Here is a 27,101-nt window from a genome sequence, read left to right on the forward strand (position 1 = left end):
AGTCGAGTTTGGGCATTTTTATTTATTTATTTGTTGGAGTTTAAATTTTCGTAACTCCGAATTCAGTTTTAAAGTGTTTAATAATCTGCATTGAATTTATTTTTTTATAAATCTTTTAATATTTGAAAATGACTTTATGTTGAAATGTAATTGTTGAACTGTATGTGCAAAGGGTGGCATCTATTACCCCAGCCAAATCGGGCCTTTGCCTTTGTGGAGAGTGACGCTTTGGCCATCGCCGCTGTTGTCGTCAGAGCCAGGATCAAGGTTATCTGGCGATAGCCGCCTTATCGCCCATCCAGCGGCTCTCGCACTGTTATATGGCCACACAGCAGCCACTACAATGTCCACCGATCTCAGCTGAACTGTCGCACCAGCTTTATCAGGGGGTCCAGAGCCCAAGAGATAGTTGTCGTTCTCAAGTTGTCGTTGTCGTTCTCAAGTTGTCGTTGTATTGACGCTGCTGTTGTCTGTCTCCTGCACTCCACCACACAGTTGTGGATCTTCCAGCGTTGCGAACAGAGTCAATTCAGCATGTGGTGGAGCCGTAAGTTAGCCACAAGGTGTCTCCGCCTCAATCGGGGAAAGAGCACTACCCCTGGCACTGGTACCAACAGCGCCTCCAAAGAACCGGAGCAGACCCTGGGCATCATCGGAGTGCCCTTCGCCAAGGGGCAGGGCAAACAGGGCGTGGAACTGGCTCCGGATCTCCTCCGGCAGAGCAGTCTGCGCCAGGTGCTCCAGAGCAGTCATGGTGAGTGAGATGTCTGTTCATTCGATACGTAGTACGAAATACGAATATTTTAAGAAATTAAAAATACGAAAAAAACGCTCTTGCCTTGGTCATCAAAAGTAATATGTACATATTAGAGCCAAAAGATTTGACAATTAATACTTGATTTATAAAAATATATTCTCTCAGCTCTGGAACATACATAGTGCTCTAATCATTCCATTCAAAATCATATATGGAGATTACATTAGACTGGGATTAAAGCAAAATAGGAATTTGAAGTCAACATTTTTGTTTCATTTTTAACTTCTCAACCATCGTATAATGTACATTTTCAGAGGTTTTAATCCACTAGATAATCGATTTCTAAATTATACAAAAATAAGAATGGATTTGATTTTTAAATGTTCAATAGTAAAAAATGGCCAATGGAAATGGGTTTTGTGGGATGTTTCAATGAGAAGCATTGTCTCAAAAAACCTGGGTGCTCCCAGCAATAAAACACCTTGAATAATCGTGTGTAAATAAATGGATTTATTGCCCAGATGGCTTGGTAATACGGGACTACGGAAATCTGCAGTACGCCGTGGACGAGCCCCTGCTTCAGCAGCAGCGGGTGCACTACCACCACATTCGGAACTACGCCGACTTCATGGCCTGCAATCGGGCATTGATTGAGCAGGTGAAGCTGATGCTGGCGGAGAACTCACAGTTCCTGACCATTGGCGGTGATCATGCGATCGGTTTCGGTGAGTCTCCCCAATCCATATCCATATCCCTTGTCCTGCTCCCCTGCTCTCCTGCTGTCCTGTTGCGAAATCCAAAAGTGATTGCATCTTGCAGGATCTGTGGCCGGACACCTGCAGCACACGCCGAATTTGTCGCTGGTGTGGATCGATGCACATGCGGACATCAATCTGCACAGCACCTCGCAGTCGGGCAACATCCATGGGATGCCCGTGTCCTTTCTGCTGGAACAGCTCCGGACCACCTGGCAGCACGCTGGCCTCCAGGAAATCGCACCCAACTGGTGAGTTCCGAATAGAATATGCATTTTACACTGGCCTGTGTACCATGTGTTTTTGTGTTTGCTCGAAAAGATTTCTTCACAAATGTCCATGGGGGTAATTGGGGCTAAAAGCGCTTCATTACCACTTGGCCTAATACAGTTTTGTTTGTTAGAAAACAATTTTCAGTTAAAACACAAGAACACTAGACACTAGTAGAAAACAACACACAATTCAGAGATGATCGGCTTACAGCTAGACAAGTCGCACTTAAGTCTCTCGGGGGGGTTATTTATTCCATATTTAATATGTATATTATATATATTGTTTTTTTTTTTTTTTTTTTTTTTTTTGGGTTGGGGGGGGGGGGGGTTTTGGAGTGTGGGTTTTGCAGAGTGAAGGGTTTTTGGCGGGGGGTTTGGTCGCCTTATCACAGTTGCCTTAACGAACTAAGAATTATTTGCTTTCTTTTTTTTTTTTTTGTATTCTTTGCTTTGACTCTCGTTTTTCGATTTGTTTTTTCTCTGGTTTCATTATTATTTTTGTGCTTGCCTCAGTCTTTGGGTTTAGTTGCTATCAACCTTTCATCTGCTTATTTATAGATTATTTAATTTACACATTGCTTTTTGCCTTGGGCAGTTCGGTTTTGTGCTTTTCTTCCAAGCTTTGGAAAGTCAGTCGAGACGGTAGAAAACAAGTTAACTGAAGAGAGATCAAATCAGAGATCAGGGATCAGAGATCACAGTTAATAAAGGAACCCAATCCAGGAAATCCCCGGAAATCAAACGAAAGTTTGAGCTCTACTCTCGCATTCTAAATCGTATCTATGTAGCGCTAAATAACTAGGCATTAATACTTGAGATCTCGGGGGGGCGGGGTTGGGCGTGGTTGGTGCTTTTGTTTTCCAGTTCAGTGATTTGGTAAAAAACTCAAATTCTCCTCGACTCGATCTCAAACTCAAACTCAAAATATATTACTATACAAATCGGTTTGTTAATAGGCATACTCCTATATACACGACAAATCACAAATAATCACACAGAACGGACAGAATGACTGGCACGGAGTGAAAACCGAAATAAGAACGAAAATCGAAATCAGATTTATATACATTATCAGACAAAAGACTCTCAACCAACTAAATAAATATTTAAATTGTACTACTCAGTTGAAATTGTATAACTCTAAACTATAATAAAAGCATTGACATTTTTCAAGATCATATAATTTGAAGTACATAAAAATATCGAATTGTTCAAAAACAAAAATATCAAACCCATATTTCATTTTATGTACAAAACGATATGAATAATTGGCATTATATGTGTATTGATCCTGGTAAGAAGATTGAAACGGTCTGAAGATACGTCTGTGTACCAAAATAAATACTTCATGACTTGGAGATCATTAGAGTTATTAGAGTTAGAGTTATTAGAGTTCTACTGTATATTTGGCTGACATTTTTTCGAGTTTCTGAGTCATCAATGGATAGTGGTTGGTGTGAGGATGCTGGATTGTGGATTGTGCATAGCTGGTTGAAAATCAAATCTATAAACTAGAAAAAGCTTTTAAATTGAAATTCTTTGAAATTCAAAATTATCTGTGGCTCGCTAAGGTTTTCTTTTGAAATTACAATACAAAACGTAAGTGTTTCTCTGTGTGTACGTGTGTGGGGAATACAAATCATGTATGTACATTATATGTACATCAATTTGGAGGATTTTGGGATCTGGAATCAAGGATCGGGATCTGTGGACATTTGTGGTTTATGCTTTAAATAATTACAATCAATATTAAAGTATCAATCAATCAATATAATTACACAATTATTATCGTTTTAACCAAGTAATCAATTAATTAATTCAATCGAAATTCAACTTGAAGAAATGTGTTTGAAATTTGTTTGTTTTCGGTTTTTTTTTTTTTTTTTTTTTTTTTGCATAAATTCAATTTAAAATCGAACGAACAACAAGAACACACGCCTGAAAATAAATCAAGAGAAAGAAACAAATTAGAAAATGCTTCATAAATTATTATACTTGCTGCAGGATTTCATGTGTTAACTTTACAGTTTTTTTTTTTTTTTTTTTTTTTTTTTTTTGCTACAAATAGATCAATAAAAAGAGATAAAACCATTTAGAGAAATCATCAGTTTGGCTGACAAAATGTTTATTGGGAAAAAACGTGTGCCAAAATTAGTACAGATCGGCGTCATATCGGTCTGATCGCCGCCGCGCTTTCTTCTCCGATTACTTACCGAAAAATCACACGAAACAATAAAAGTGAGTGAGGAATACGAACAATACAACAATATATAACAACGGCAACAACGAACTGAAAATCGAAAATCCGGAAACGAAAATCGGCTACGGATCGATCAGTTATATATACATATGTATATATGTATATATACATATATATTCGGCCCACAACGAAAGGAACGAAAGGGGGGAATTAACTCAAATGTCAAAATTGGATCGGATCGGATCTTCCTTTCAAAGTAATGCCCTCCATATCATCATCTTCTCGTTAAATCTTCCTTCTTAGCTGGCTTTATACACTGGGACCAAAGAAGCGTACTTTTAAAATACACTGAGCGAAATCATAAGACCAAACAAAGAGCATACTCTTTTCGAGAGGGGGCACACAACAAACTGAAACAAATTTTGGACATAGAGAGTGATTTGTGTAGCTGTGTGTAAGTGTAAGATACACTGTTAAAAATATAGTTTTAACGATAGAAAGGAATTAAAACAAGAAATTATCTAATATGAAAAATGCCATCAAAAATAGAGAAAAAGAAAGCCCAAAGTGTAATGTTCCAAAGAAAAATCAAAATATTTTAACTCATTAATAACTCTGTAAGAAATTCCAAAATAGTCTGAGTTGAAATTGAAATGAATCAAGAACCAGCTGAAATACAAATAGAAAAACAAGGTAACCAAAATCCAACTAAATCTTGAAACAAAAGTTCGGTGTGTTCTGATATATACTATATAGAGAGGTACATATATATGCAAAAAGCAAGAAAAACTCATAATCATATATTTTGAAATACATTTATAATATTAATATCTTTTTCTCATTTGCTTGTATTCGTTTTTTTTAGGTTTTGTATTGTTTTCCATTTTGAAATATCATTTGAAATGTGTGATAAATATTATAATTAATTAATTAATCGATATAAATATGTTAATAAAATAAATTAAATAGTTTCTTCCTTCTCGTCGTCGTCGTCGTCGTCTGCATCATTTTAATTATAATAATATATATAGAAAGGTATATATATCCTTGTTGTTGTTGTTGTTGTCAATGATTATTTACGGTATTATTTGTGTAATCGTTATAGCTATCGCTAAGCAGTTCCTGTTCTCTGCCCATCGAAATGATAGATAAACTTTGCTCTAAAAATTACAAAAATTACACAATTAAGCAATACAAGGATACAGGTTCAAAATTATACACAGAACATGTCGCGACATGTCCCCAAATTTATGTAAATTGAGAGAGTGGTGACTGTACTTTCTCCGATAAACTAAACTAAGAGATTCATTAATCATAAGCGCTAAACATAATGGCATTACAAAATTAAAAGTATTCTCGTTTGCACACAAATAATATCGCAACTGGCAGAGTCTCTAAACCGAGCAACAAAAACTGGAATGCATGTCTTTGGGTTGTTTTTTTTTTTTACGGGGTGGATCCCATTTAGATCTTAGGGTTACGAGGACTAAACCAAAACTGGGACGGTCGGGAATGTCTTTTCTGCTGAGATCAACGGATTCCGATGGCATCTCTTTATAGATGAGCCTTGACTAGATCGATTCCTTTATATTTGAGTGACCGTCTGGTTTTTTTTTAAGTGTTTAAAAGAGAGATAGAGAGAGAGAGAGAGAGAGAGAAGTAAATCCTGGGGATTCAGAGTTGGGAAAACAAATAGTTCAAGGTAGAAAAATCATACAGTTAAAAAAACAAACAAAACCAAAAATTAACAAATAAATAAAAATGATGTTAAAATTTTCTTCAAGTGTTTTTTTATTGAAAGTAAATTTTTTTTCGTTTTTTTTTTACTTGTTTGGTGCGAAAATCAAATGAAATCATAAGAGTAAACATAAATTTTTGAATGGATCGTAATTGTCAAACATAATTCGTTGCATAATTAGATCAAAAAGCAAAATTCACAAAATCAAAGAAAGGAAATAAACCATATTAAATAAACGTAATCATAATCATTCGATAGGATTCACAGGAATCTCTCAGCTAACGTGGGTTTACATGGTAACATACACACAGATATTATATAGCTAGAGATATTAACTAAAACTGATGTGTTGTGTTCTCGTAGCTGTGACAAATCAAATGAGTATTGCATAAAATCATAAATTATAACTTAAACTGAAACAAAAAAGGTTTTTGCTGAAACGAAATCAAAATAGTTGGTAAACGAAATAAAATACAAGATACAAAATTAAAATTAAACCAAACATTGGGGTAAAGAGAGAGATATTGAGAAAAGGGGAGATTGGGAGGAGATTGAGAGATTTGAAGTTATATATTTCCAATATTATATAGCCGCTTATTCTCTCTCTTTCTCTGTTCATGTGTTGTGTGTATAATTAGACTAATTCTTCATCTTAATCATCTTGTTCATCTTCGCTTTGCTCAAAATCAAAGGAATATTGAATTCAAATTGAATTAAATTAAATTACGTAATTATAAAAATACAATAAATAATGTTTTTGTTTCGTTTCCGTTTGTTTTCTTGGTTCTTTGCTTACTTAACTAAATATGTAAAGAAAAATGATGAGATATAAATATATGTACGCGAAATACATATCAAATTCGCTTAAAAAATAATTGTTGTATATTTTGTTAAATTTTTTTGTAGTTTGCTGTGGCTTGCTTTTGTTTTTCGTTTTGCGGTATATAGAATAATGATAGTTTTAAGTTACATATTCGTAATAGATTCCATTTTTCGCTTCTCATTTTCTTCTCTTAATAAAATTATAATTTGTAATTTATAGTTTGAGATGCATGAAAATTTGTTACTGTTGTTTTGCCGTTAGTTGCATTTTAAAACTATTGCACAAGAATTAGAATTAATACAATTAATTAGATCATTGATGACAAAAAATATAAGTATATATAGTAAAGGATTAGTTAATTAAATTAAATATTGAATATACATATATATGTGTGTGTGTTGTGTGTGAGAGTATGTGATGACAGAAATACAAATTAAACAAAATCAAGTACATAATCTTCGCTTCCACAGGATTTTCTCCCTGTTGTCCTGTCCTACAGTGTGTGTGTTCTTATTTGGGTGTATAAATAAACTAGCAGATTGTATAAAATGTATTGCAAATATATCCGGAGAAGCAGCAAGTCAAAATTGGGGATTCCCCATTCAGACTTGATGCTTGCCCTTCTCTTTGCTCCCTTCTTTTTTTGAGGGTTTCGAGGGGCTAAATCTTTGGAAAGGGGAGAGCAGGCCGCTTCAATCAATTGTTTCATTAGCTAGGAATTGCCATAGTTCTTTTGGTTTGATCTACCATTCTTCCCTATATGCGGCTGCCTCGAAAGTTCTTGCTCCTTTTCATCGTAATCTTCTTCTTATCCATCTTCTGACTAGATTTTTTGTTGCGAATTTTGTTCAAACAAAAAAAAATATTTCTTTGTTGGCCTATAGTTATACAAAAAATAATTATAGTTAGGGAGATATATATATATATATATCTGATTACACATAGCGCTAGGTATCGTAATAATAATCAAAGTTAATTCCACTTCTATTTCGCTTTTGGGCTTCTGTTCAATGCTTGTTGAATCTTAGGTTTAGAATTTATGCTATTTGGAGAGAGAGAACTCAAAATCGGTTGGGGTTGTGTCATCTTAGGTTAACTTTATAAACAAATCAAACACAAATCATTCGTATAAATATGCATGGTTGGGTCTGACTGGTTTTATGGACTGGATGCAGGAGCCTATTATCAATTTTAATTCGTATACAAAGCAAACAAAGAAATCAAACAAAACTTAATTTAAATACGGAATATATAGAATCCAGAATCGAAATTATATATGTAGATATTTATGTGTGTTCGGTGTGTGTCTCAATCTCTCGCTATAACAATCAAAAAGATACAAAAAAAAAAAAGAAAAATGTACAGAAGTTCAACTCATAAAGTAACGCAAAAATTGCACAAAAGTTTTAGGTTTGGACATGGGGTTTATGGGATATTATAAATGTTGGATGTGCTGGGAGGTATCCTCGTCTATATTTATCCCTTCCCTTCATTCTCTGTTCACTTAATTGGCTAGAGAAATCGGTTTGCTAATGCTTTTTTTACACCCTCAATTCATTTTTTTCCATTGCTTTTTTTTTTTTTTTTCGTTTTTACTTTGTTTTAAACTGTTCTCATATAAAAAATGGTTGTGTTGCTGCTGTACTTTTTTGTTTTTAGTAAATTGTTTGTGCTACGCTTTGTTTAAACGCTAAAAATGTTTTGGTTTAGCAAGTATTTTGTTAATATTTTTGTTTATGCTAACTTGCTCCTTGAACTATACAATATATAAAGTATATAAGGTGTGCCTACGCCAGCATGTGCCTGTATGTAGTGGACTACATACCTGCAACACAGGTGCACACGCGCACAATTACAGTATTAATATTCACTAACAATTATTTACTTTAGTAAAACGTTTCATGTTTGCGCATAAATTATTGTATTACTTTTGTTTTCCGTTCGCTAACTTTCGCTTGATCATGCTATATGTTTTCTATATATTTTTCAGTTTTCACTGTGTTTGGTTGTGCTAACAGGATATGAGTTTGGCTTGCTCCAATCGGGTTTCGTTCTCTAAGTGTAGAAAACAAACACAAAACATAAAAAAATTCGTTAAACTTCTATATTTAAGTGTATATCTAGGTAGATATAGAAATATCGCATATACATATGGATATATATTTAGAATTATTAAACGTGCTCTGTTCGCCATTTGTTTGTTAAGTATGTAGCTTTTGTTTTTATGTTTCTTGTAATACTGTAGCAGCCTCCATGTTATGTATATATCTATTATATGCGCGCGATCCTCTCGATCGCCCCTCGAATACTTTTTGCCCCGCCCTCATCGATCAAGCCAAACTGATGTCCTATAACCACCATTTATAAATCCTAGACACTGAACTTCTCTAATTTCTTAATTCTGTTTTGTTTCCTTTTTTTTTTTTTGTATTAAGTTTCAAAGTTTTTATGGTAGAAAAGTTTGGAGTGTAACTAACAGATTTCTTTTTTGTTTTCATTTGTTTGGAAGATTTCATTGCTGCGTTTTACTTAAAGTTAATAAATTTTTAAAATTTCTCATTTTCTTTTTTGCTAGTTAAGTTAAATTTGTCTTAGTTTTTTGTGTGTATGTGTGTTTGGTTGATTTCTTTGTTTTGCTTTGCGACTAATTTGACTGCGGCAACCTTTGACCTTTCCACAGCTGCCAGAGTGTGTTGTTCATATTGCAATTTTTCTTTATAATCTCATTGTTCATTCTCACTCCCCCTGCTTTTTTGCTTTTTTGCTTTGCTCTCTTTTTTTCTGTTTCAACTCCAGGCAGCTCCTTTCTTTTGTTTGTTTCGTTCAGTTAACGATTTGTTACTTAAATGCTAAACAAGAAGAATTTTGCTATTGCAACGCTTTAGGCCGGCAATTTGGGGGTATTGGAGGAGGATATTTATGTAGTTAAAAAGGTTTTGGTTTTTTGGGGAGTTTGGGGGAGTTTGGGGTTTCGCCGTTTCGTTGTGTCGTCGTGTGGAGAGAGAGAGAGTACTTTCTCCTGCCTGTTACTTTCTTGTTTTTCGTGTTTTTTTTTCGTGTGTGTTTTACACATACTGTTTTGTTGCGCTTAGTTACCGTTATACCATGCATATTTATATATGTGTGTTGTGTGAGTGTGTGTGTGTGTGTGTGGGTTTGTGGGTGTGTGTGTTTCAGGATGTTTAGATTCAGGATAATGGTTTTGGGGATGCTGCTGTATCGTTATCCACTTCCACTTGGCCCGCTCTACTTGGCCTTGTTGGTCTTAAAGCTGACCTGCAGCACCCGATTGCCCATGGTGTAGCCGTTGAGCGCCCGAATGGCCATGGCCGCCTCATCGTAGTTGGTCATCGAGACGAAGCCATAGCCCTTGCACTGGTTCGTTGTGGGATCCTTAACGATCTTCACTGATTGCACAGCCCCAAAGGGACCAAATAGCTGCCACAGCGCTGCCTCCTCCGTTTCCGGTGCCAGATTGTAGATAAAAATGGGATACGCACCGCCTGGACCGCTGGCCAACGTTGTGGCCGCCGCCGCCGCTGCGCCCAGTCCATTGGGCAGCATCACGTCCAGCATGTCGCCGGCCATTGGTGAAAACCGGGCCAGTCCCTTGTTTACGGGTGTGTGCATGGCGCCACCGATGCGTCGCACCAGCTGGGGATTGAGGAAAGCGGGCAGCTGTGGCTGGATGATCTTGCTGGTGCTGCCAGGCGTGTTGGAGAACTTCACCACAATGGGATCCGTGCAGCTTGATGGCGTGGTGCCGTTTAGCGCGATGATGGCTCGGGTGGCCTCCTCCCGCTTGTCGAATCGTATGAAGCCAACGCCCTTGGTCTGCGTATCGTTGCCGGCATTCTGCAGAATGCGCGACGTAATTATGGCTCCGAAGGGGGCGAAGATGGCCTCCAGTTCCTGCTGGGTCATCGTCTTCGGCAGCCCCGACACATACAGATTGGCGCCCTTGATGGCATCCGACGAAGGGCGGGCAAACGACACCTTGATGGTCTTGTTCTGCAGACGCAGACCGTTCAGCACATTGACAGCCTGCTCGGCATCCTGCGGCCGGACGTAGTTGACGAATCCGTAGCCCAGGCTTTGGCCCTTGCTGGGCGCCTGCGGGTTGAGGGGGTCGATGTAGACCTGCGACTTGTCGCGTATCAGCTTCACCGACTCAATCTCGCCGACGCTGGAGAAGAGCGAACGGATCTCGTCCTCGGTCATTGTTTGCGGCAAGTAGTTGACAATGAGATTGGTGCGCGTCTCCGTGCTGCCGTTGCTGCCATTTTGGGCACCCGATCCGGCATTGCCGTTGGTATTGGGCTGCGCCTGCTGCGGCTGAGGAACGACTGCCTGTTGGACAGCCGCCTGCTGGACCACCGCCGCCGCCTGCTGCTGCTGTTGCTGTTGCTGCACCACCGCCTGTTGCGCCACAACGGCCTGCTGCTGCTGCTGAAGCTGCTGGGTGACGGCGGCAGCGGCCGCGGCCACAGCCTGCTGTGTCTGCTGCTGCTGCACCTGCAGGATCGCCTGCTGCACCTGTTGCTGCTGCAGTTGGGCGGCAGCGGCCACGGCGGCCGCGTTCTGTACGGGAGCGGCGGCCGCATTTGTTGCCGCCACCGCAGCGGCGGCCGCTGCACTCTGCATAAGCTGCGTCTGTGTTTCCACTCCACCACCGGCTCCGGTATTTGCCATCATAAAGTCCACTGGGTGGTGGGATCGGCAAGATTCGAGGAGTTAGATTTGGTTGGCACGACCAACGCAGGGGCAGGCGCATGGAAAGAATAGTTAAATGTCAAGATTAAACCATTTGCATGATGTGTTAGTACTTCTTGGTTGTCTATCAAGATGTCTACGATTACTGTGAGTTAGTGGGCCTACAACGGTATAGTGATATACAATATAATAGACATTGGATTTAATTTCTCATTCTTAAGGTTTCTTAGTTTTTAAATCATGTTTGTATATTTTTTCTTGAGGTATATGAAGTTATTTTCGATCCCAAAAGTGTTTACTGACCGATTCATAAAACAAATGTCCTTATAACATTTTCGTTTGTAGAAGTCAAATATAATGATAAAATGGTATTTTTGTAAGCGAGCCCCTTTGTCTTTTGGGGTCTGTAGATACAATCTTATATTTATCTAATATTATGTTGCCCTTTATTAGCCACCTAACCCTGTTTCGAATATATTGTTATTCTTAAAACAGTTTTGTGAAACAAACATAATATTTCTTTAAGCAATCTCTACACTTGTATTTTTTTATTTTGAAATGATTTTTAAGAATTTTTATTAAAAAATATACCTTTTTTTCCTAAATTTGATTAGATGGTTTATAATTTTCTTTTAAACTTTAAACTTTAAATTAATTTACAGTTTACAGGAAAATAATTTTTTTTAAAGCCCAAGCCTTTTTGTCTCAATTGTTTTTTGTGAGTGCCTCGGATTCATACTATTTATGGGCCGAAGCTTGTTTGCATATCTGGTCAATGAGTCTAATGTTGTTAAAAGGACATTTATGTATTAGTTGTTACGTACGAACCTATTATTAGATTTTCCCACAAGTTACTTTTTTGTTTTTTGGTTTAGTAGAAATTAAGGACCTGCGGTTGTCTGCATTCTATTTTACAGTGGGTTAGCGGTTAACGTTTAGTTAAGGGAGCTTTGCTCACTGGCGCCGCCCAGCGGCCCACATTCTTGCCCAGCCACTCTCTCTCTCGGTCTCTATTCCGCCCTTTCTCACCCACACCCCCGCACTGTCAATCAAAGCTCACCAGACACAGAAACACACACACTTAAACAAACACACACCTTCGGCACTAGAAGAACTGAACTTTACGGGATTTGCTTTTGCTCTGTCGGTGATTTGCGTCTTTTCTATTGCTTTTGTTCTGCGGTACGCTTATTGAAATTATCCAATACTGCTTTTGAATTTATATATTAAAGTTGTTATGCTAGAGGTTACAGAGCGAAAGCGATACCAGATCCGCTGCGTCACAGTCACAGGATGCTTCTGAGGCGAGCGCAGGACCTTCTGGCCAGGCTTTGCGCTCTAGCCGCTCTTGCTCTCTCTCTCTCTCTACCCCCTCCCCACACCCTACCCCACCAATCAACCGTTTCCTTTTCGGCAAACTGTTACAGCGCTCTCAATTTGTATGTGTGTCTGTGCTTTACTGTGTACCCCGCCCAGTTATGTAATGCGGCAACCGGAGGGTTAAGGATATGCGAGAAATCAACTCGCACCCCTTGGAAAAAACACCAAAAATGAGCAATAGGCAGGACCCACCCTTAGCCAAACAAGTTGTAAAATTTCTTTGCGAAACGCAGAACGGCGGCTTCTATGTACAAGCGGAACTTGCCACCGCTTAAGGGTTAAACGCGCGACATTGCCACCCCCTAAGCCGGGTCGTTTCGCATTAACATGGCAACGCTGTAAAGGCGCAGAGGCTGCGGGAAGGAAAAGGGGGCGGCTGAGGGAGACAGAGACTGTTGCTTGAACTAAAACTAGAGGACGTTTCAGTTCAATGAACTATGTATGTGCGACGGAGTCAGAGGGCTGTCAAAAAAAGCGATCGCAGTAGAATTGACAGCATTTTCAAATTTTGCATATGGTCTTTACGGTTCTACTTCTTCAGGGTGACTAAACTGGAAGTTAAAAAGAACTACAATAACTACTACCTGTTTAAGTTAAGGCCGCGTACGACAATTGTTTAAGAAGATCTTAAGATTCTTGAAAATCGTGTTACAAATAATTTTGACCTACATAATTGGAATGGGTAAGCTCTTGATATTCAGCTATTTAAGCAATATGTTTGTAGGATGAATGGTTAATTAAACGTAGATAATTTTTCAAAGACCTTGAGCTAAATTTCCATTGAGTTTATAATTGTTAGTTTTAAGAAAGTACTTTTTAATTGACTAAAGTCAAGTGTGCGAATAGTATTCAAGAATAAGTATTTAAATACTTTTAATATTTATATAGGAAAATTTAATTAAATGAGAAACAAAAGGGCAGGCTAAATAACCTTTAAACTGGACAATTCGATTCCTAGATTTTGAGTAGTTCGTATTGGACAAGTGTAATGAAGTTCTTAAACTCGTATTGCCAATTCCCACCTTCTTGTATAGTGCCTACGAAAGAGTCAAAAGGTCACGCGCACACACATCGTCATCCTATTCCACCCGTTCCCACCCACTTATGCCCACCTACTGGGACACGCAGACTGTGGTCTCGCTCACTCAGCTATCGTCAAGGCAACTACAGTAGAGCCTCTATTACTCAAACCACTTTGTTACAAAAAGAATATTTTAAATAAATATTTTAAAGTTATGTGTGGTCTGTAAATTACAAGATTTTACAATATATTGTGAACAAATTTAGTAAGAGTTAAAAATATTCGATCTCTTAAATTCTGACTGTATCGCTTTAACACCGCACCCTTTAAAAGCTCTCTCTTGTCCTACGATCTTGGTAACCTATACCACGCTCTCTTAGTCTAAATACTCACTTGTTATAGTTTAGAGAGCGAGTGTGTGTGTTGTTGTTTTTGGGGGAGGATATTTGTTGTTTATGCTGTTTGTAAAGTGAATTAATTCGCTAAGTTTTTTTGTTTCGTTTGCTTGGGAATCCTTGTTGTACGCACGCGCGCTCTTACGGCGCTCCTTCTTGCACTCTCTCTCACTCTGGCTTTCTCGCTCACACACTCTCCGGTGGTCCAGGACTTTCGTGTTGGTTGTTGTAATGTAATCGTTTTTTGTTAATAAATAAACGCTGGCGTCTTCGTCGTCGCTGCCGTCTGACAAAATCAAAAAATAAAACAAAACAAAAGAAGCGGTAAATTTGATGTGTTTGCTGGTTGTAGTTTTAGTTTTTGGTTTAGTTGGGGTGTTTGCGGTGTGCCTGTGTGTGTGTGTGTTTGCAAGCGATGGTTATCGCTAATCGATTTTATTGATTTTCCTCCCTTAATCACATCATTCATTTCATATTTCACTGACAAAAAAAGGCAAACAAAAAACATTATATGTACATGGTAGCGAGAACATTTTGTTATTTGTTATAGAATTCTATTGTGTGAGTGGCTATTTTTGCGTTATTTCAATACCCAAATGCTCATTATAACAGTATCTCTCGCTCTGCGGCTGCACTGATTTGTATATTTTTTTTTGGTAGTCGAGGGTTGAAGAGGGGGTGGCGGGGCGGATATACAATGTATGGCTGCTATTGTTTTTGTACCCACATATACGTTTGTGCGTGCGTATGTATTTGATTTTTTGTTAAAACAGATCGCGTTCTCTTACACAAACAGGCACACACACACGGACACTTAGTATCTATAAGTTATTTGTTGTTGGAACTAAACACGCGCTGCTGTTATTGTGTTTTCGTTTCTTGGGCTAAAATTTGTTTTGGATGTAGATCCCTGTGGAACTGTCATAAGTTGCCCTTCCGCGCGTTTTTCCCAATTTCAAATGCAATTCTGTTGCTACTACTACTACACTGGTGTTTGTTTGGTCGTGTGTGCGTTTGCTTTTTATGGCAACCGGCGTTTTGTTTACTGCAAATATCTCAGCCACCTACATACTCTCCCCCTCCCGCTCTCTCTCTCTTTTCGCCTGACAAAATGTCTACTTCTATCGGTTAACTGTTACTGTTGCTGTTGTTGTTGCGTACAATGCTCCTTGCACATAAAATCGATATGCTAGCTGCGCCCTTTTTGAAACTGGCGCTCTCTCGCTCTAGCACACACCGCCTCTCACGCACACACATACACATACAGTTGGGAAGCATTTACAGATACACAGCACAGAGGCGTCTCGTCTCGCATTAGCAGTAGATTTTAACGCAACTACTATCTCCGGATTGGGACTGGACTAGTCCCCCTCTTTCACTCTGACCAACCGCCGCCCATCTCTTCTCCGTTTGCTGAACTTTTTCGGGCCCCTCTTCTCTTCAACCAAATTGCATATTGTTGTTTTGCCTATTAATATTTGTTTGAATGTAGACAACTTCCACACACTCACTCACCCACTATGTATAGCGGGTAGAAAAAAATAGATATATGTGAACACTAAAATATATGTGTGTATAATTGCACAATTATTCAGCGCGGCGCGATCATTTTGCAAAAAATGTACATTTTCATATCGTTTGTTTGTTGTTTGTTATTGTTGTTCGTTCGATTGCACAAGTTACGGATATCCGAGAGATATTCTTACATTTCGTTTGAGATTCGCTTGTTGTTGTTACTGCTTGGCCAAAACTGTAGTTGTAGTTGTCAACTCAACGGTTATTGTTTTGCACTACTTTCGAAAAAAAATCAATTGCAGAAAGAGCACACAGGCACGAGATTTCGATTTCGATTTTCCTGGCTTTTCTTCTTGCTGTGGCAGGAGCGTTCAAACTGCGGCGCACGATGGTTGGCGTGGAAATGAAATGAAATAATGAAATGCGAAATTGAGGGAATGACGGTTTCGGTTTCCACATTGAGAAACCTCCCAGTTTAGTTGCTCTTGCTTTCGGGGTTGCAATACGTGTTCGAAGCGAACGTGGAAGGCAAGAGAGGCAGAGAGCGAAAGAGAGCGGCGACATGGGCGTATGTAAAGCATTTTGTTGGGGATGTTTAACTAAATGTAAAGAAAATCATGTTCAATGATGACTTTAGCTTTGATAAATTTTAAAACTATTTCCTTAGCTTTTCTGTCGTATTTAAGCTTTAGTACTTTCACTTTTGCACTTAAAAGTATGTTCCTTTGGAAAATAGAAAATATTGTAACTAAAAAAAAAGTTTTTGTGTAGAGGACAGTATATGTTTATATACGCTTGTGTTATTTCACCTGATACTTTTCTGAGATACAAAGGAATGTGTGTTAGCCGTTTATTTGCTTGTTTTTACTTGACACCCCCCACCCCCATTTGTTACGCCACTGCACATCGGCTGCGCCCTCAGTTGTTCTTTGCCTCATTCGCAGAGGCAACCGAAAGTTTTTCATACAAATCAAACGATCGAGCGATGGCTATATTATTCCACAAGAGATAATACTTTATAGCAGAAATAGAAATCCATAAATTCAGTCCTAAGCTTAAATCATAAGTTTATTAAACGCAATTGGTGGACTTAGAGAGATATTCTTAGCGGCTTAAGCCGGGAACTAAAATGGCGGTTATTCTCTTAGCCAGACGGAGAGAGACCGCGGCAGTGTTGTCAATTCCAATTCCAGCGCTGGGAAATGTTTGAATCCACGAGCTCTTTTAGCAATTGCCTTTAGCCAATAACAAAATATGTATATTTATGCATTGCTAGTTTAGTTGGTTAATAAATTCCTTAAAAATAACCCATACTCAAGGCAATTTATGTAATTCATTTAATTGAAGTCCTTTTTTGTGAGCCGCTTGGGGTTGCCACCTCCCGTCCTATCGAGCTCCGAATTCGCCGTCGTTTTAAATAAGACCCCATGAATCATATGTAGATTTCTATGCGCTTAGACTATCGTATGGGTAGTGCTATTGGAAATCATTGCTATAGGCTTTTTCCAACGAGGTCGTCAACCGTTTTATGATGCACGCGACCATTATCCTTGCCAAATAGCCGCCTTCTAAGGGCTGTTTTGGTTTTTGGTTCCGTTTCCTTTATATATTTTTTTTTTTTTTTTTTTTTTTTGCACCAGCAACCACCAACGCCAACGGTTGGGGTGGTTTCCGCATGCAGCATGCCTCGTACACCCCCTAGCCGAGAAAATAGAACCCAAAAACAAGGACCGAGGACCCATTTTCAAGAGCCGGTTCAATTTCAACACACTGCAATCCTGTCCGCTTTTCAATGTTTCCCTTCGTTTTTGTTGCGTGCGTGTGCCTAATTGCGCTTGTATTCGGCACTCGACACGCCACATAGTATATACTATATTCCATATATCGTATCGCATATAGCCACCCTCCGACTCCCCCAACCCTTGTAATTTCCTGTTCCATGTGCTGATTTTTTACCCTGTTCCAGTCGGACGCTCTGTTCCAATTTACAAACAGAAGACGAAGTCTCTGGCTCGCGAAATAAAGTACAGTGAATTCCTCTGTTAATAAACGTTTGAAGAATATTGTTAAACAATTTTGTAGATTTATTTGCGGAAAACAAAATTATTATTATGAGAAATGTGTTTATATTAATAACGTTTTACAGTAAATCATTGTTTCCAATTGGTTCCCTATAGCGAGAACGCACTGCACGTCGAGTAGTGTAACGCAACTTTTAGCCGGGGGTGGTTTTTGCCGTCCTTTCCAAAGGGTGGTGAATGGTGATGGTGATGGTGGTGTGGTGCTAGTGGCAACGGAAGTGTGCTGGGGTGGTGCTACTGCTGTCCTCATGCGGATTCAGATTCAGACAGATCGGCGTCGCAAGTGTTTGGTTAGCATACAAATCTGCATATGTACATGCATACATATGTACATACGTCCTTTTGATGTTTAATAAATTAAGCTTAAGGGCCCTGCCGTGGTCGTCGAATCAATGGATTTGCAAATTTAACTTTAAAAACTCTTTTGGCGAACTAGGATTCTAAACATATTCAACAGTCCGTTTGGTATCAGAAATATCCTTGTTTTAAAGTAAATTATATTTATTGAGGAGTAAATTTATTTTTAGGACCATATGTACATATATCCCAAATAGTATATGGGTAGTTAGATTTTTATTTTATTTTATTTATTTTTTTATTTAACTGATATGGAAATTTAGGACCACTCACCAGATAAGAGTGAGTGTTATCGGTTCGATGATGGGATCATTTATAATACCATTAAAATTACATCAGCTTTCATATCGCTGACGCATCCTGATAGTGAAAGTTGGCGGTCACGTGTTCTCCTTTTCCCCCGGAAATTTCACCGCAGCTTCTACCCCCAAACAGTAGGCAATGCAAGTTTTATTTGTTAAAAATTCAAAGGAAGAAAAAAGTACAAAGCAAATTCGAAAGGGTTGCCTAATCCGTTTTAGCCATGGCAAAAACAAAACACAAACAACAACCGCCTGGCTTTACAACAAAGCGGGATTAAAAAAGCAGGCCCAACACAAGATTACAACAAAGCTGGAAAATTCAATAAGATGAGATGGGATGGATGGGATGGGATGGGATGGTCTGCTCTTTTTTTCCCGGCTCGAAGGGGAGGGACTCCGAAAAGCCGTTGCCCACCCTTAGCGTTACATAAACACCTAGCCGAATAGAATAGCGGCAACGAAAACAAACCTAACCGAAAGTTATGCTGCACCAAAGGCCAGGAGACACGGCAACCAGAAGCAAGGACTCAAACTCAAACTCAAATTCAAACAGGAACTGCAGCGAACTGGGCATCGTTCATGCACAGTACACTGGCAAAAAAAATCCAACAAAATCCCATTATTGAAGTCTCCATCGATGGCTTAGTTTATTAAATGGCACATATGTTTATCACCCGCTTTATATGTGCGTTTTATTAGTTTATTATTTAATTATATATAATACTATAATAATCAACAAAAAACAAAACAAAATTATGTTCAATTAAAACGCAAAAGTTAACAGACCCAATTATTCAATTAGCTTCTTACAAAAATAACACGTTTTGAAAACAGATGATTTTTTTTGTTTAAGTTTATAAAGAAAAATTTAATTAATTTGTAAATTTTTTATTTTTTTAGTTGTTTTTATTTTTAAGCAGCTTTAAGAATATATAAAATAAACAGGTTTTGGTTTTTGAAATTTGTTTTTCATTGTCTTTCTTATTGCGAAAATAATACAATTTTTGTTCTGTGTTGTGGAGATTTTACAGTAAGATAATGCTCATAAAATTGATAAATCACACAAATTGCTTATTTTCAGTTGAAAGTTTTTATTTCGTTCTGTGTATTCGTCGGGCGAAAGCCACCCCCTTCTCTGTTTGGTCCTTTCTCTTTCGCATATTTACATAATGATCCTTAGGGCGCTTTTAACTTTGCACGTCTCACTGCACAAATGTCCACGATCTCGAGCCGGATTCGGATTGGGCAGGCAGGATCCTAACCGATCCAAACCGATCCAAACCAATCCAAACCGATCCAAGCCGATCCAAGCCGATCAGCAGCTGAGACCACGGTCACGGCCACGGCGACAGATGCAGTTTTCCCCCGAAACTAATGGTAATAATCATAAAAATTACCATAAGACACCGGGTTCAAAGTCCAGGAGCAATGCACGATCGATGCAGGAATAGAAAACCGGTGAGGGGTGCATTCATATAGTCATAGATACATACATTCGGAGGGCAGGGGGATCGCAGGACATTTGGCACTGAATCGTGGCATGTGTTTCCCCTCTCCCTTTTTTTTTTTTTTTTTGCCGCTGGCGGCATTGTTTTCCGTTTGTGTTCTGTTTTTGTTGCCGTTTTTTCCCATTTTTCCCATATTTCCCATTTTTCCTATTCAGACATTTTCACCATTGTCGCGGCGCAGGCGGCTGCTCTCGTTGGGAATCCGATTCGGTTGCAGTCCTTGGGGTTGCGATCGAGATCGGGCCAAGGACTTGCCACCTGGCCTACTAATCAGGATCACGAATGGCAAACGGCACTGGGTGATCGGATGGTGGGCAGAGGGCAGAGGGGCAGAGAGACTGGATCAGGAAGCCGTCTGAAGTTGTAAATCATTAGATTTCGGAAATGAAAAATCGAAATTTTTCAAAAAATGTAATGTGCTAACTTTTAATCTTGAAATTTGCGGAATAGCTTTTTTAAACGTTTATCACATTATTAAGCCTAGACAGAATTCGTTTTGGTTATTTTTCTATTTAGGTATACTTATTGACCTAAGTAAATAAATTAAAGGTTTTCAATTATTAAACAATTTTTTAAAACCATTTTAAAGTTGTTTGACCAGTTAAAAATAATACTCTAATATTGAAAGAAAAGAAGTAAGAGAAGAAAGAAGCGAAATATAGCGCTTGACTCTATAAAATATTTTCCGATTTTCATAATCCAATTTTCACATTGTGAAAGGGTGTGCTATCTGTTAGATTTCGTGGTGATCTATAAATTAAGGCTCATAAAAGGTTAATTACTGACGTGATTTCAAGACTTATAGAGTGGAATTCCATTGAGATCACTGAATTGTTACCTACATGATTAAACTTTAACTGAGTAAGCATAACGTTTAAATTGAATACACGCAAATAGATTTAGCGAAATGGAAGCAAATTCAGTGTAAATAAATTTGAAATATAAGTACATTGTAAATCCAACATTCTCAGAGTATTTTTTGTATTTATTGTATTTTGTATTTTTTAAATTGAATATTTTGTATTTTTGTATTTTTTAAATTGAATACACGCAAATTTAGCGAAATGGAAGCAAATTCAGTGTAAATAAATTTAAAATATAAGTACATTGTAAATCCAACATTCTCAGAGTATTTTTTGTATTTTGTATTTTTGTATTTTTAAAATTGAATATTTGTATTTTTAAATTGAATACACGCAAATTTAGCGAAATGGAAGCAAATTCAGTGTAAATAAATTTGAAATATAAGTACATTGTAAATCCAACATTCTCAGAGTATTTTTTGCCTGACCTAACACAATAATAAAGCTGTCACACTTAAGCACGATCCCGGAAACCCATAGCTATACCAAAATTTAAGACCCCCCCTCCTTTATTAAGAGTTCCCCAAATGATCCTCGCACCAGTTTTTTGTTTACTTGAAATGCAAGACAACCTGCACTTAAAGGGCTTCTAGTGTTTCTCCTCCTTCTACTTTTTAGTTTAGTGATCCTTCGACTGGAACCCACGACTATTTGTTTACACGTCAGCTGTTTGCGGCCCACCCACTCCCCTGAACTATCCGTGTTCCCATATGGAAGAGGCCCCAATCCCAATCCCAATTCCAATTCCATTCCTATCCCTTATTCGGATAGCTGGCCACGTACTGATCCCACTGTGTTCTGCTTGTCATTTCAGTTTGCCCAAGGACCAGTTGGTTTACATCGGACTGCGGGACATTGACCCCTACGAGGCGTTCATACTGAACAAAGTCGGGATACGCTACTATGCGATGGATGTGAGTACACTGAGAGATGATCTACTATTTGATCATTAACATTACCATCAAATTAGTTATTAATTTTAAGTCAAGACGTAATACAAAGAAGTTGCTATTTAACAGTATGTTGATATCTTGATATCGTAGATTATTTCAAATATTATGAAATATCATGAAATATAATATTCGTATACATTTTATTACTGTGTAGAAACTAGAGAAAGGCTGGGGCACCTAGGTAGAAAGCCTTGATCGTCCTTTTACCGAATTGCATTTCATTTCACTGCATTCCAGTTTTAGTTCCCAGATCTGCCGATCCATACCGATCCGATCTGATCCGATCCATTCCTTTACTGTCTCGCTGGCAGTTGTAAAAATTGTAAAATTCCGGTTTCTCCCCCTGTCCATGTTTTATAGGGCAGGATCGGATGACGATCGTGCGTGACTGCCGACGGCATTACACAGAGGTCCTTCGTCCTTCGTTCTGTGTGTGTGCGTGCGTTGTAAGCTTGGCATTTATAGGGGTTGTCGCAGACCCTACCACTGCCCCACCCCGCTTTTGCCACCCCCTGTGTTACAGGACTTCCGATCCGATGCGATCCCGAAAACGAGAAACGAGAAACAAGAAACAAGAAACGGTGGTGGTGACTCACACGAAATTACGTGCCTGGCCACATCCGCATCCGCATCCGCATCCTTGTCAGAAACGGCTCGTTGCCCATTATGTATTATTTATGGCTCGTGCAAAATCGACGTCTGTTGAAAAATGGTTTAATGCCCTCGCTCCCGATTTCGCTGTGAATTTTCGGGTCAGCCAAAGCTGCAAATTTATTATCGCTCATTAGTTCGATCGGAATTGGAATAGAATTTTCCAATACGTATGCCAAAAAGGCATCTGCAATGGGCGGGGATTTTATTGTACAGTCGCGATAACGAAGGATAATTGAAGGACCAACTCAAGCAGTATCATTTTTGTAAGCCATTCTCATTTTCAAAAAATATTGCAATAAATCTATACGGTTCTTTTTTATGAATGATGATTGTTAGCATATGGCTCACGCAATCATAATTTAAATTAGCTCTTACCCATTTGAATATATTTTTTGTATCTTATTTGTAAAATACAATGTTTTTTCTATATTTAGACAATGCTCATAACTTGGTTGAAAATTTTGAGAACCCAATCGTATAGCATAGATTGTAGAAGATATTAAAACAAAAGCTAGATACCATAGTCGTTTACTTTGCTTTCTGGCATTTATTCACAATTGAGAATTCAGAATTTTGAACCTCGGACTAAAATGCCCTTTATTTGTGCGCTCTGCCGACAGACCATCGACCGCGTGGGCGTGCCCAAGATCATCGAGATGACGCTGGACGCACTGAATCCGCAGAACAAGATCCATGTGAGCTTCGACATCGACGCCCTGGACAGCAATGTGGCGCCCAGCACGGGCACTGCGGTGCGGGGCGGCCTCACGCTTCGCGAGGGCATCAGCATCGTGGAGGCACTCAGGGACACCAAGCGGGTGCAGGGCGTCGATCTGGTGGAGATCAACCCGAAACTGGGCAGCGAGCGCGACGTGCGCACCACCGTGGAATCGGGGCTGGAGATACTGAAGAGCATGTTCGGCTACCGACGATCCGGCCACTGGAGCAACATCGACACCGGCATCCTGGGCAGCGATTAAAGGACACAACACCGCCAGCTTGAACTTATCAATATTTATGTACAACATTTTTTGCCATATTTGTATGTGGTTTTTTTGTTTTTTTTTTTTTTTTGCATATCTTAATGAAAGAATAAAAAAATTAGTTTAAAGAGACGGGGGAAGATTCGGTTAGCAGATTGCAGACTGAGATTCGCTGGCCCTTCGGCTAGAGGCCAGCTTTGAGCTTCGGTGGCGCCGTGGGCAGATAGGCCGAGATGTCCACGTTGGCCATCAGATTGGCCGTGTGCAGCAGTTCGTTGACGGGCGGCGCTGCCGCAGCCTGGACGGCGGACATCGACGATGGAGCAGCAGCAGCAGCAGACGACTGAGCAGCAGACGGAGCAGCCTTGGCATTGTTCAGCCGCTGGTACAATTCCGGTGCAAAAGTGCGCAGCACGCGACGTTGAAGGCCCAGGAGCAGCGAATTGATGACGCCCGAGATGACAATGATTCCGGATATAATCGAGCACAGGCGGATGACGAAGGTGGCCAGGTTGTCACGGTCGTTGCCCACCACAATCTTGAGAGCCGACCAGTCGTACTTGAAGTAAATGCCAGGGGAGCCATACGAATTGCGCTCGGAATCTGTTGGTTTAAACGAAATTTGTAAGTTGTTGTAGGCGTAATAAAGTAAACCTATTTTCAAGGGAATTTTACCTAAAATTTGATAGAACTATCTGTGTTCTTTAAACATGTATAGTTCTTGTCTGATATTTATTATACGAATGTCGCTCGGAATTTGTTGGGTTATAAAAAATCGATAAAAAATAAAGTTTAGCTATTTTCATGATGGGAGCTATCTTCAACCAATTTCTTTTTTTAAGTTTAGTCTATAAAACAAATTGTTTTTAAATCGTTTCAAGAAATTGTACTTTAACTTAGTTAAATAAGTATAGTTATTAACTTTCAGACAGTTATATAATATAGTTATTATACGAATTGTGCTCGCAATCTGCTAGTTAATGCAAACGATTAGGAAAAGTTGCAGAAAAATATAAAGTTAAGCTATTTTCATGATGGAACCAAAACCTTTTTAACTATAGTTTAAAAATTCAAATTTTTCTAATTATGGCGAAGGATTTTTTCCTTAATTTGTTCGGACTATCCAAGTTCCTACCAATAATCTTTAAAGCATTATATCTTGGATTATTAAGAAAGTTACAAGATATAGTTGTAAAATAAATTGAAAACTACGTTTGTCAATGACTTAAATAATTGTAGTCTGAGCTAAATAAGCCTCTCAAAATAAAACCCTAGATTCTCACCTAGTTTCCGCACATTCTCGGTGACGGCGTACTGAAAAGTGTTGATGGTGCTGAATGTCTGTTCGATTTCCGTGGGCACGATCTTCAGGAAGTATTGCACAGTCGTGGCCTCCTCGTGGATCACGGTCTCATCGCCCTCCAGCGGCTGGACAATCCGCCGCGAATACTGGCCAAAGCTGAGCCGGTTAATGCGGTGCGTGAAGTTCGCCGGCATGCGTCGCAGCTCGATCATCCAGTGGTCCTCGAAGAGGCCCACCACGGGCTGTGCTCCGCCCACGAGATGGAGCACACCGGCCACCTTGTTGATGCCCAGTGTTCCGTGCAGCCGACACGCATCGAACTTGTTCTCCGGCAAGGCATTGTGCTGCTGGCCATTGGGCAGCTGGAGATCCATTATCACGGGCAGGGCTCCTGGCGGCGCGGCTGCGGGCAGCTGTGAAGGACTCTCCCGCGCCGGATACGGATCCCGCATGATGTCCTTGAACAGGAGGTCGGCCACCGAGTGAAACTCCTGGCGCAGATAGTGGTTCTGGATCTGAATGGCATGGAACTGCAGCCGGTCATGCTCGGACATCTCCCACCAGACGCCTTCGCGCTGCAGCGTTCCGTAGGCGAAGACATCCTGCTGCGTCTCGTCCATGAGATCGACGCCCGACAGCGAGGCGCAGGGCATGGCCACTGTGATGTCCACATGCATCTGCACCTGCTCGTCCAGGGCAATGTCCGGCTCGAAGTGGTACACAATGTCCGTTTCATGCCAATAGTAACGCAGCTCCGTGTAGACCAGGTAGACAATTAGCAGGCGGCTCAGCAGCGAGACTATACGCAATTGGAAGAGTATATATCATTAGCATGGAGAATATCATTTAATCGTGAAATGCACTTACGTGTCCCCCCGATTTCCGTCGTTTCCGTATACTTCTCCGGCACCTTTTTGAAGGCATCTAGGTTCTTCGCGAACTCCAGCAGATTGCTCTTGTCGCCGCGATAGCGCAACGTGGCCGTCATCTTGATGCGCGGGTTGGGAATGGAATCGGGATTGGTCTTAAGTGTACAATTGCACGCTCAATTTGCTTTCAAACACAGTTTCAGTTTCAGTTTCGGTTTCAGTTTCATTGCCACGTACTCCGAAGCTCAGCAGGCACCGCCCCTCCACCCGATTTGTTGCCGCTGCCTCCTTCTACGGATTGTGCGTTGCTGTGGGCGTATTGCTCCTGGTTGTGTAGTAAGACCGCTCCTAGTTAGTGACTGCCATTAAGCCTAGTTTATAGGAGGTTTTGAAAAATAAACAAATCTGTGTCTGTTCGGAGATTTCACGATTTATTTACAGCCGGTGCATAAAACAGCTGTTTGGGAGAAATGTTGCCACCTGGCAAAACTATATTTTAAGTGGCAGCCTTTGGTGGATAACTTTGCTAAGTTGGCATTGTACCCTGTACTCATAACGATATTTATCGATAGCTTGGAATGTCTTTTAAAAATTTGATAATTCAGCAAGGGCTTGGATTCTTTGTTGTGGCCGGGATATCGATAGCCATATCGAATTCCGGCGCAGGGGTGATTTTATACTGAAAAATACTGCGTTTTTTTTTTATGGTCACCCCAAATGTCAGACGGCCGTTGACCCGCCAAATTTAAAACACGAGAGCCGGAGTTCGGGTAGGCGATAGGAGAAGAGGCGGGTCCAGAGCCAAAATCACGGTCAAGGCGTTACGGCTGCAGCGCTCCCCTCCCCTCGCCAAAGTAAAGTTTTTGTTTCAGATGCACGTGCGGATTACATAATCCCGGTACATTAAAAAGATCAGATCAGTTGGCCCGGCGATTTTCTTTTTGTGATTCCCGGACAAGAAAGACGGCCAGAGAATTGTTAAGAAATTTCTTACGGCGTGGACGACCGGAACGCTTAATAAGAGGCGGCAAGCCAGATTATTTTTATTGTTATTAGATTTAAGAATAATTAATTAGTGAAGTGTTTGTTGTAAATTCGTATGATTATTTATTTATTGATAAGGGTTATTTACATTTCTGCAATTTTAATTTACACATCTATCACAATATCTACATCTTATTCAAAAAATTTTACATTTGAATACATACTATCTACGCGCATTATACTTACATCTACACATAAACGTATAATAACATCTCATAACCATATTATATATATTTAAATGTTCCCAAGTTTTTTGTTTTATTTGTATGTCTGTTTTATTGCCGGATTCCATTGGCGCATTAAAACGCATTTAAAATAAATGCGATAAAGGATCAACGTTTTTAGAAAAAATACCGATGTTTAACGATATTTTGTTCGTGACATACGACATACGACAGCTGTTTTCCATATGCAAGGTTGGCGCAATTTTTGATTTCTTTCGAACATAAAATCTATTTTGTATAAAGATGACTGCTGAACCTCTGGCAGGAAATAACACCCACATATACGGGGATCCTTTCAAACCCGTCAAACAACACCATCAGCTTCTCTTCCTTGTCGTCCAAGTTGGCAAATGCCTTGGCCGCATTTTGGATGTCCTGATGAGCATTAAAG

At 39.6% G+C, this 27,101-nt stretch overlaps 3 protein-coding genes across 5 annotated transcripts; 1 reads left to right on the forward strand and 2 right to left on the reverse strand.

Annotated features, from left to right (window-relative positions):
- Positions 1 to 382: 382 nt before the first annotated feature.
- On the forward strand, positions 383 to 23,400 carry LOC128265258 (arginase-1). The gene is made up of 5 exons (XM_053001138.1): positions 383 to 754; positions 1,279 to 1,482; positions 1,577 to 1,763; positions 21,495 to 21,594; positions 22,908 to 23,400. Exons 1-5 carry the CDS (start codon positions 535 to 537, stop codon positions 23,265 to 23,267), a joined length of 1,071 nt encoding a protein of 356 aa, XP_052857098.1. The 5' UTR covers positions 383 to 534; the 3' UTR covers positions 23,268 to 23,400.
- LOC128265255 (protein elav) lies at positions 4,970 to 15,989 on the reverse strand. Of its 3 annotated transcripts, XM_053001134.1 has the most exons (3): positions 15,761 to 15,989; positions 14,053 to 14,340; positions 4,970 to 11,248 (listed from the first exon to the last, which is right to left on the reverse strand). In XM_053001134.1, coding segments are annotated over exons 2-3 (1,458 nt in total). In that variant the 5' UTR covers positions 14,054 to 14,340; positions 15,761 to 15,989; the 3' UTR covers positions 4,970 to 9,791. The 3 variants fall into 3 exon arrangements, with proteins under 3 accessions (XP_052857094.1, XP_052857095.1, XP_052857096.1); XM_053001135.1 differs by lacking the exon at positions 14,053 to 14,340; XM_053001136.1 differs by lacking the exons at positions 14,053 to 14,340; positions 15,761 to 15,989 and adding an exon at positions 12,356 to 13,297.
- LOC128265256 (endoplasmic reticulum-Golgi intermediate compartment protein 2) lies at positions 23,287 to 25,915 on the reverse strand. The gene is made up of 3 exons (XM_053001137.1): positions 25,441 to 25,915; positions 24,554 to 25,372; positions 23,287 to 23,873 (listed from the first exon to the last, which is right to left on the reverse strand). The coding sequence occupies exons 1-3, from the start codon at positions 25,559 to 25,561 to the stop codon at positions 23,455 to 23,457; spliced, it is 1,359 nt and encodes a 452-aa protein (XP_052857097.1). The 5' UTR covers positions 25,562 to 25,915; the 3' UTR covers positions 23,287 to 23,454.
- Between the last annotated feature and the right edge of the window lie 1,186 nt (positions 25,916 to 27,101).

The sequence above is a fragment of the Drosophila gunungcola genome, unplaced genomic scaffold (assembly GCF_025200985.1).
Source record: "Drosophila gunungcola strain Sukarami unplaced genomic scaffold, Dgunungcola_SK_2 000105F, whole genome shotgun sequence".
Lineage (NCBI taxonomy): Eukaryota > Metazoa > Arthropoda > Insecta > Diptera > Drosophilidae > Drosophila > Drosophila gunungcola.

Excerpts from the sequence above, each read along its gene's own strand:
- LOC128265258 (XM_053001138.1), top strand. The coding sequence starts at position 535 with ATGTGGTGGAGCCGTAAGTTAGCCACAAGGTGTCTCCGCCTCAATCGG. Across the intron at positions 1,483-1,576 it reads TGATCATGCGATCGGTTTCG|GATCTGTGGCCGGACACCTG; the intron begins GTGAGTCTCCCC and ends TGCATCTTGCAG. Across the intron at positions 21,595-22,907 it reads TACGCTACTATGCGATGGAT|ACCATCGACCGCGTGGGCGT; the intron begins GTGAGTACACTG and ends CTCTGCCGACAG.
- LOC128265256 (XM_053001137.1), bottom strand. The coding sequence starts at position 25,561 with ATGACGGCCACGTTGCGCTATCGCGGCGACAAGAGCAATCTGCTGGAG. Across the intron at positions 25,373-25,440 it reads GACGGAAATCGGGGGGACAC|TCTCGCTGCTGAGCCGCCTG; the intron begins GTAAGTGCATTT and ends AATTGCGTATAG. Across the intron at positions 23,874-24,553 it reads CGAGAATGTGCGGAAACTAG|ATTCCGAGCGCAATTCGTAT; the intron begins GTGAGAATCTAG and ends TTAAACCAACAG.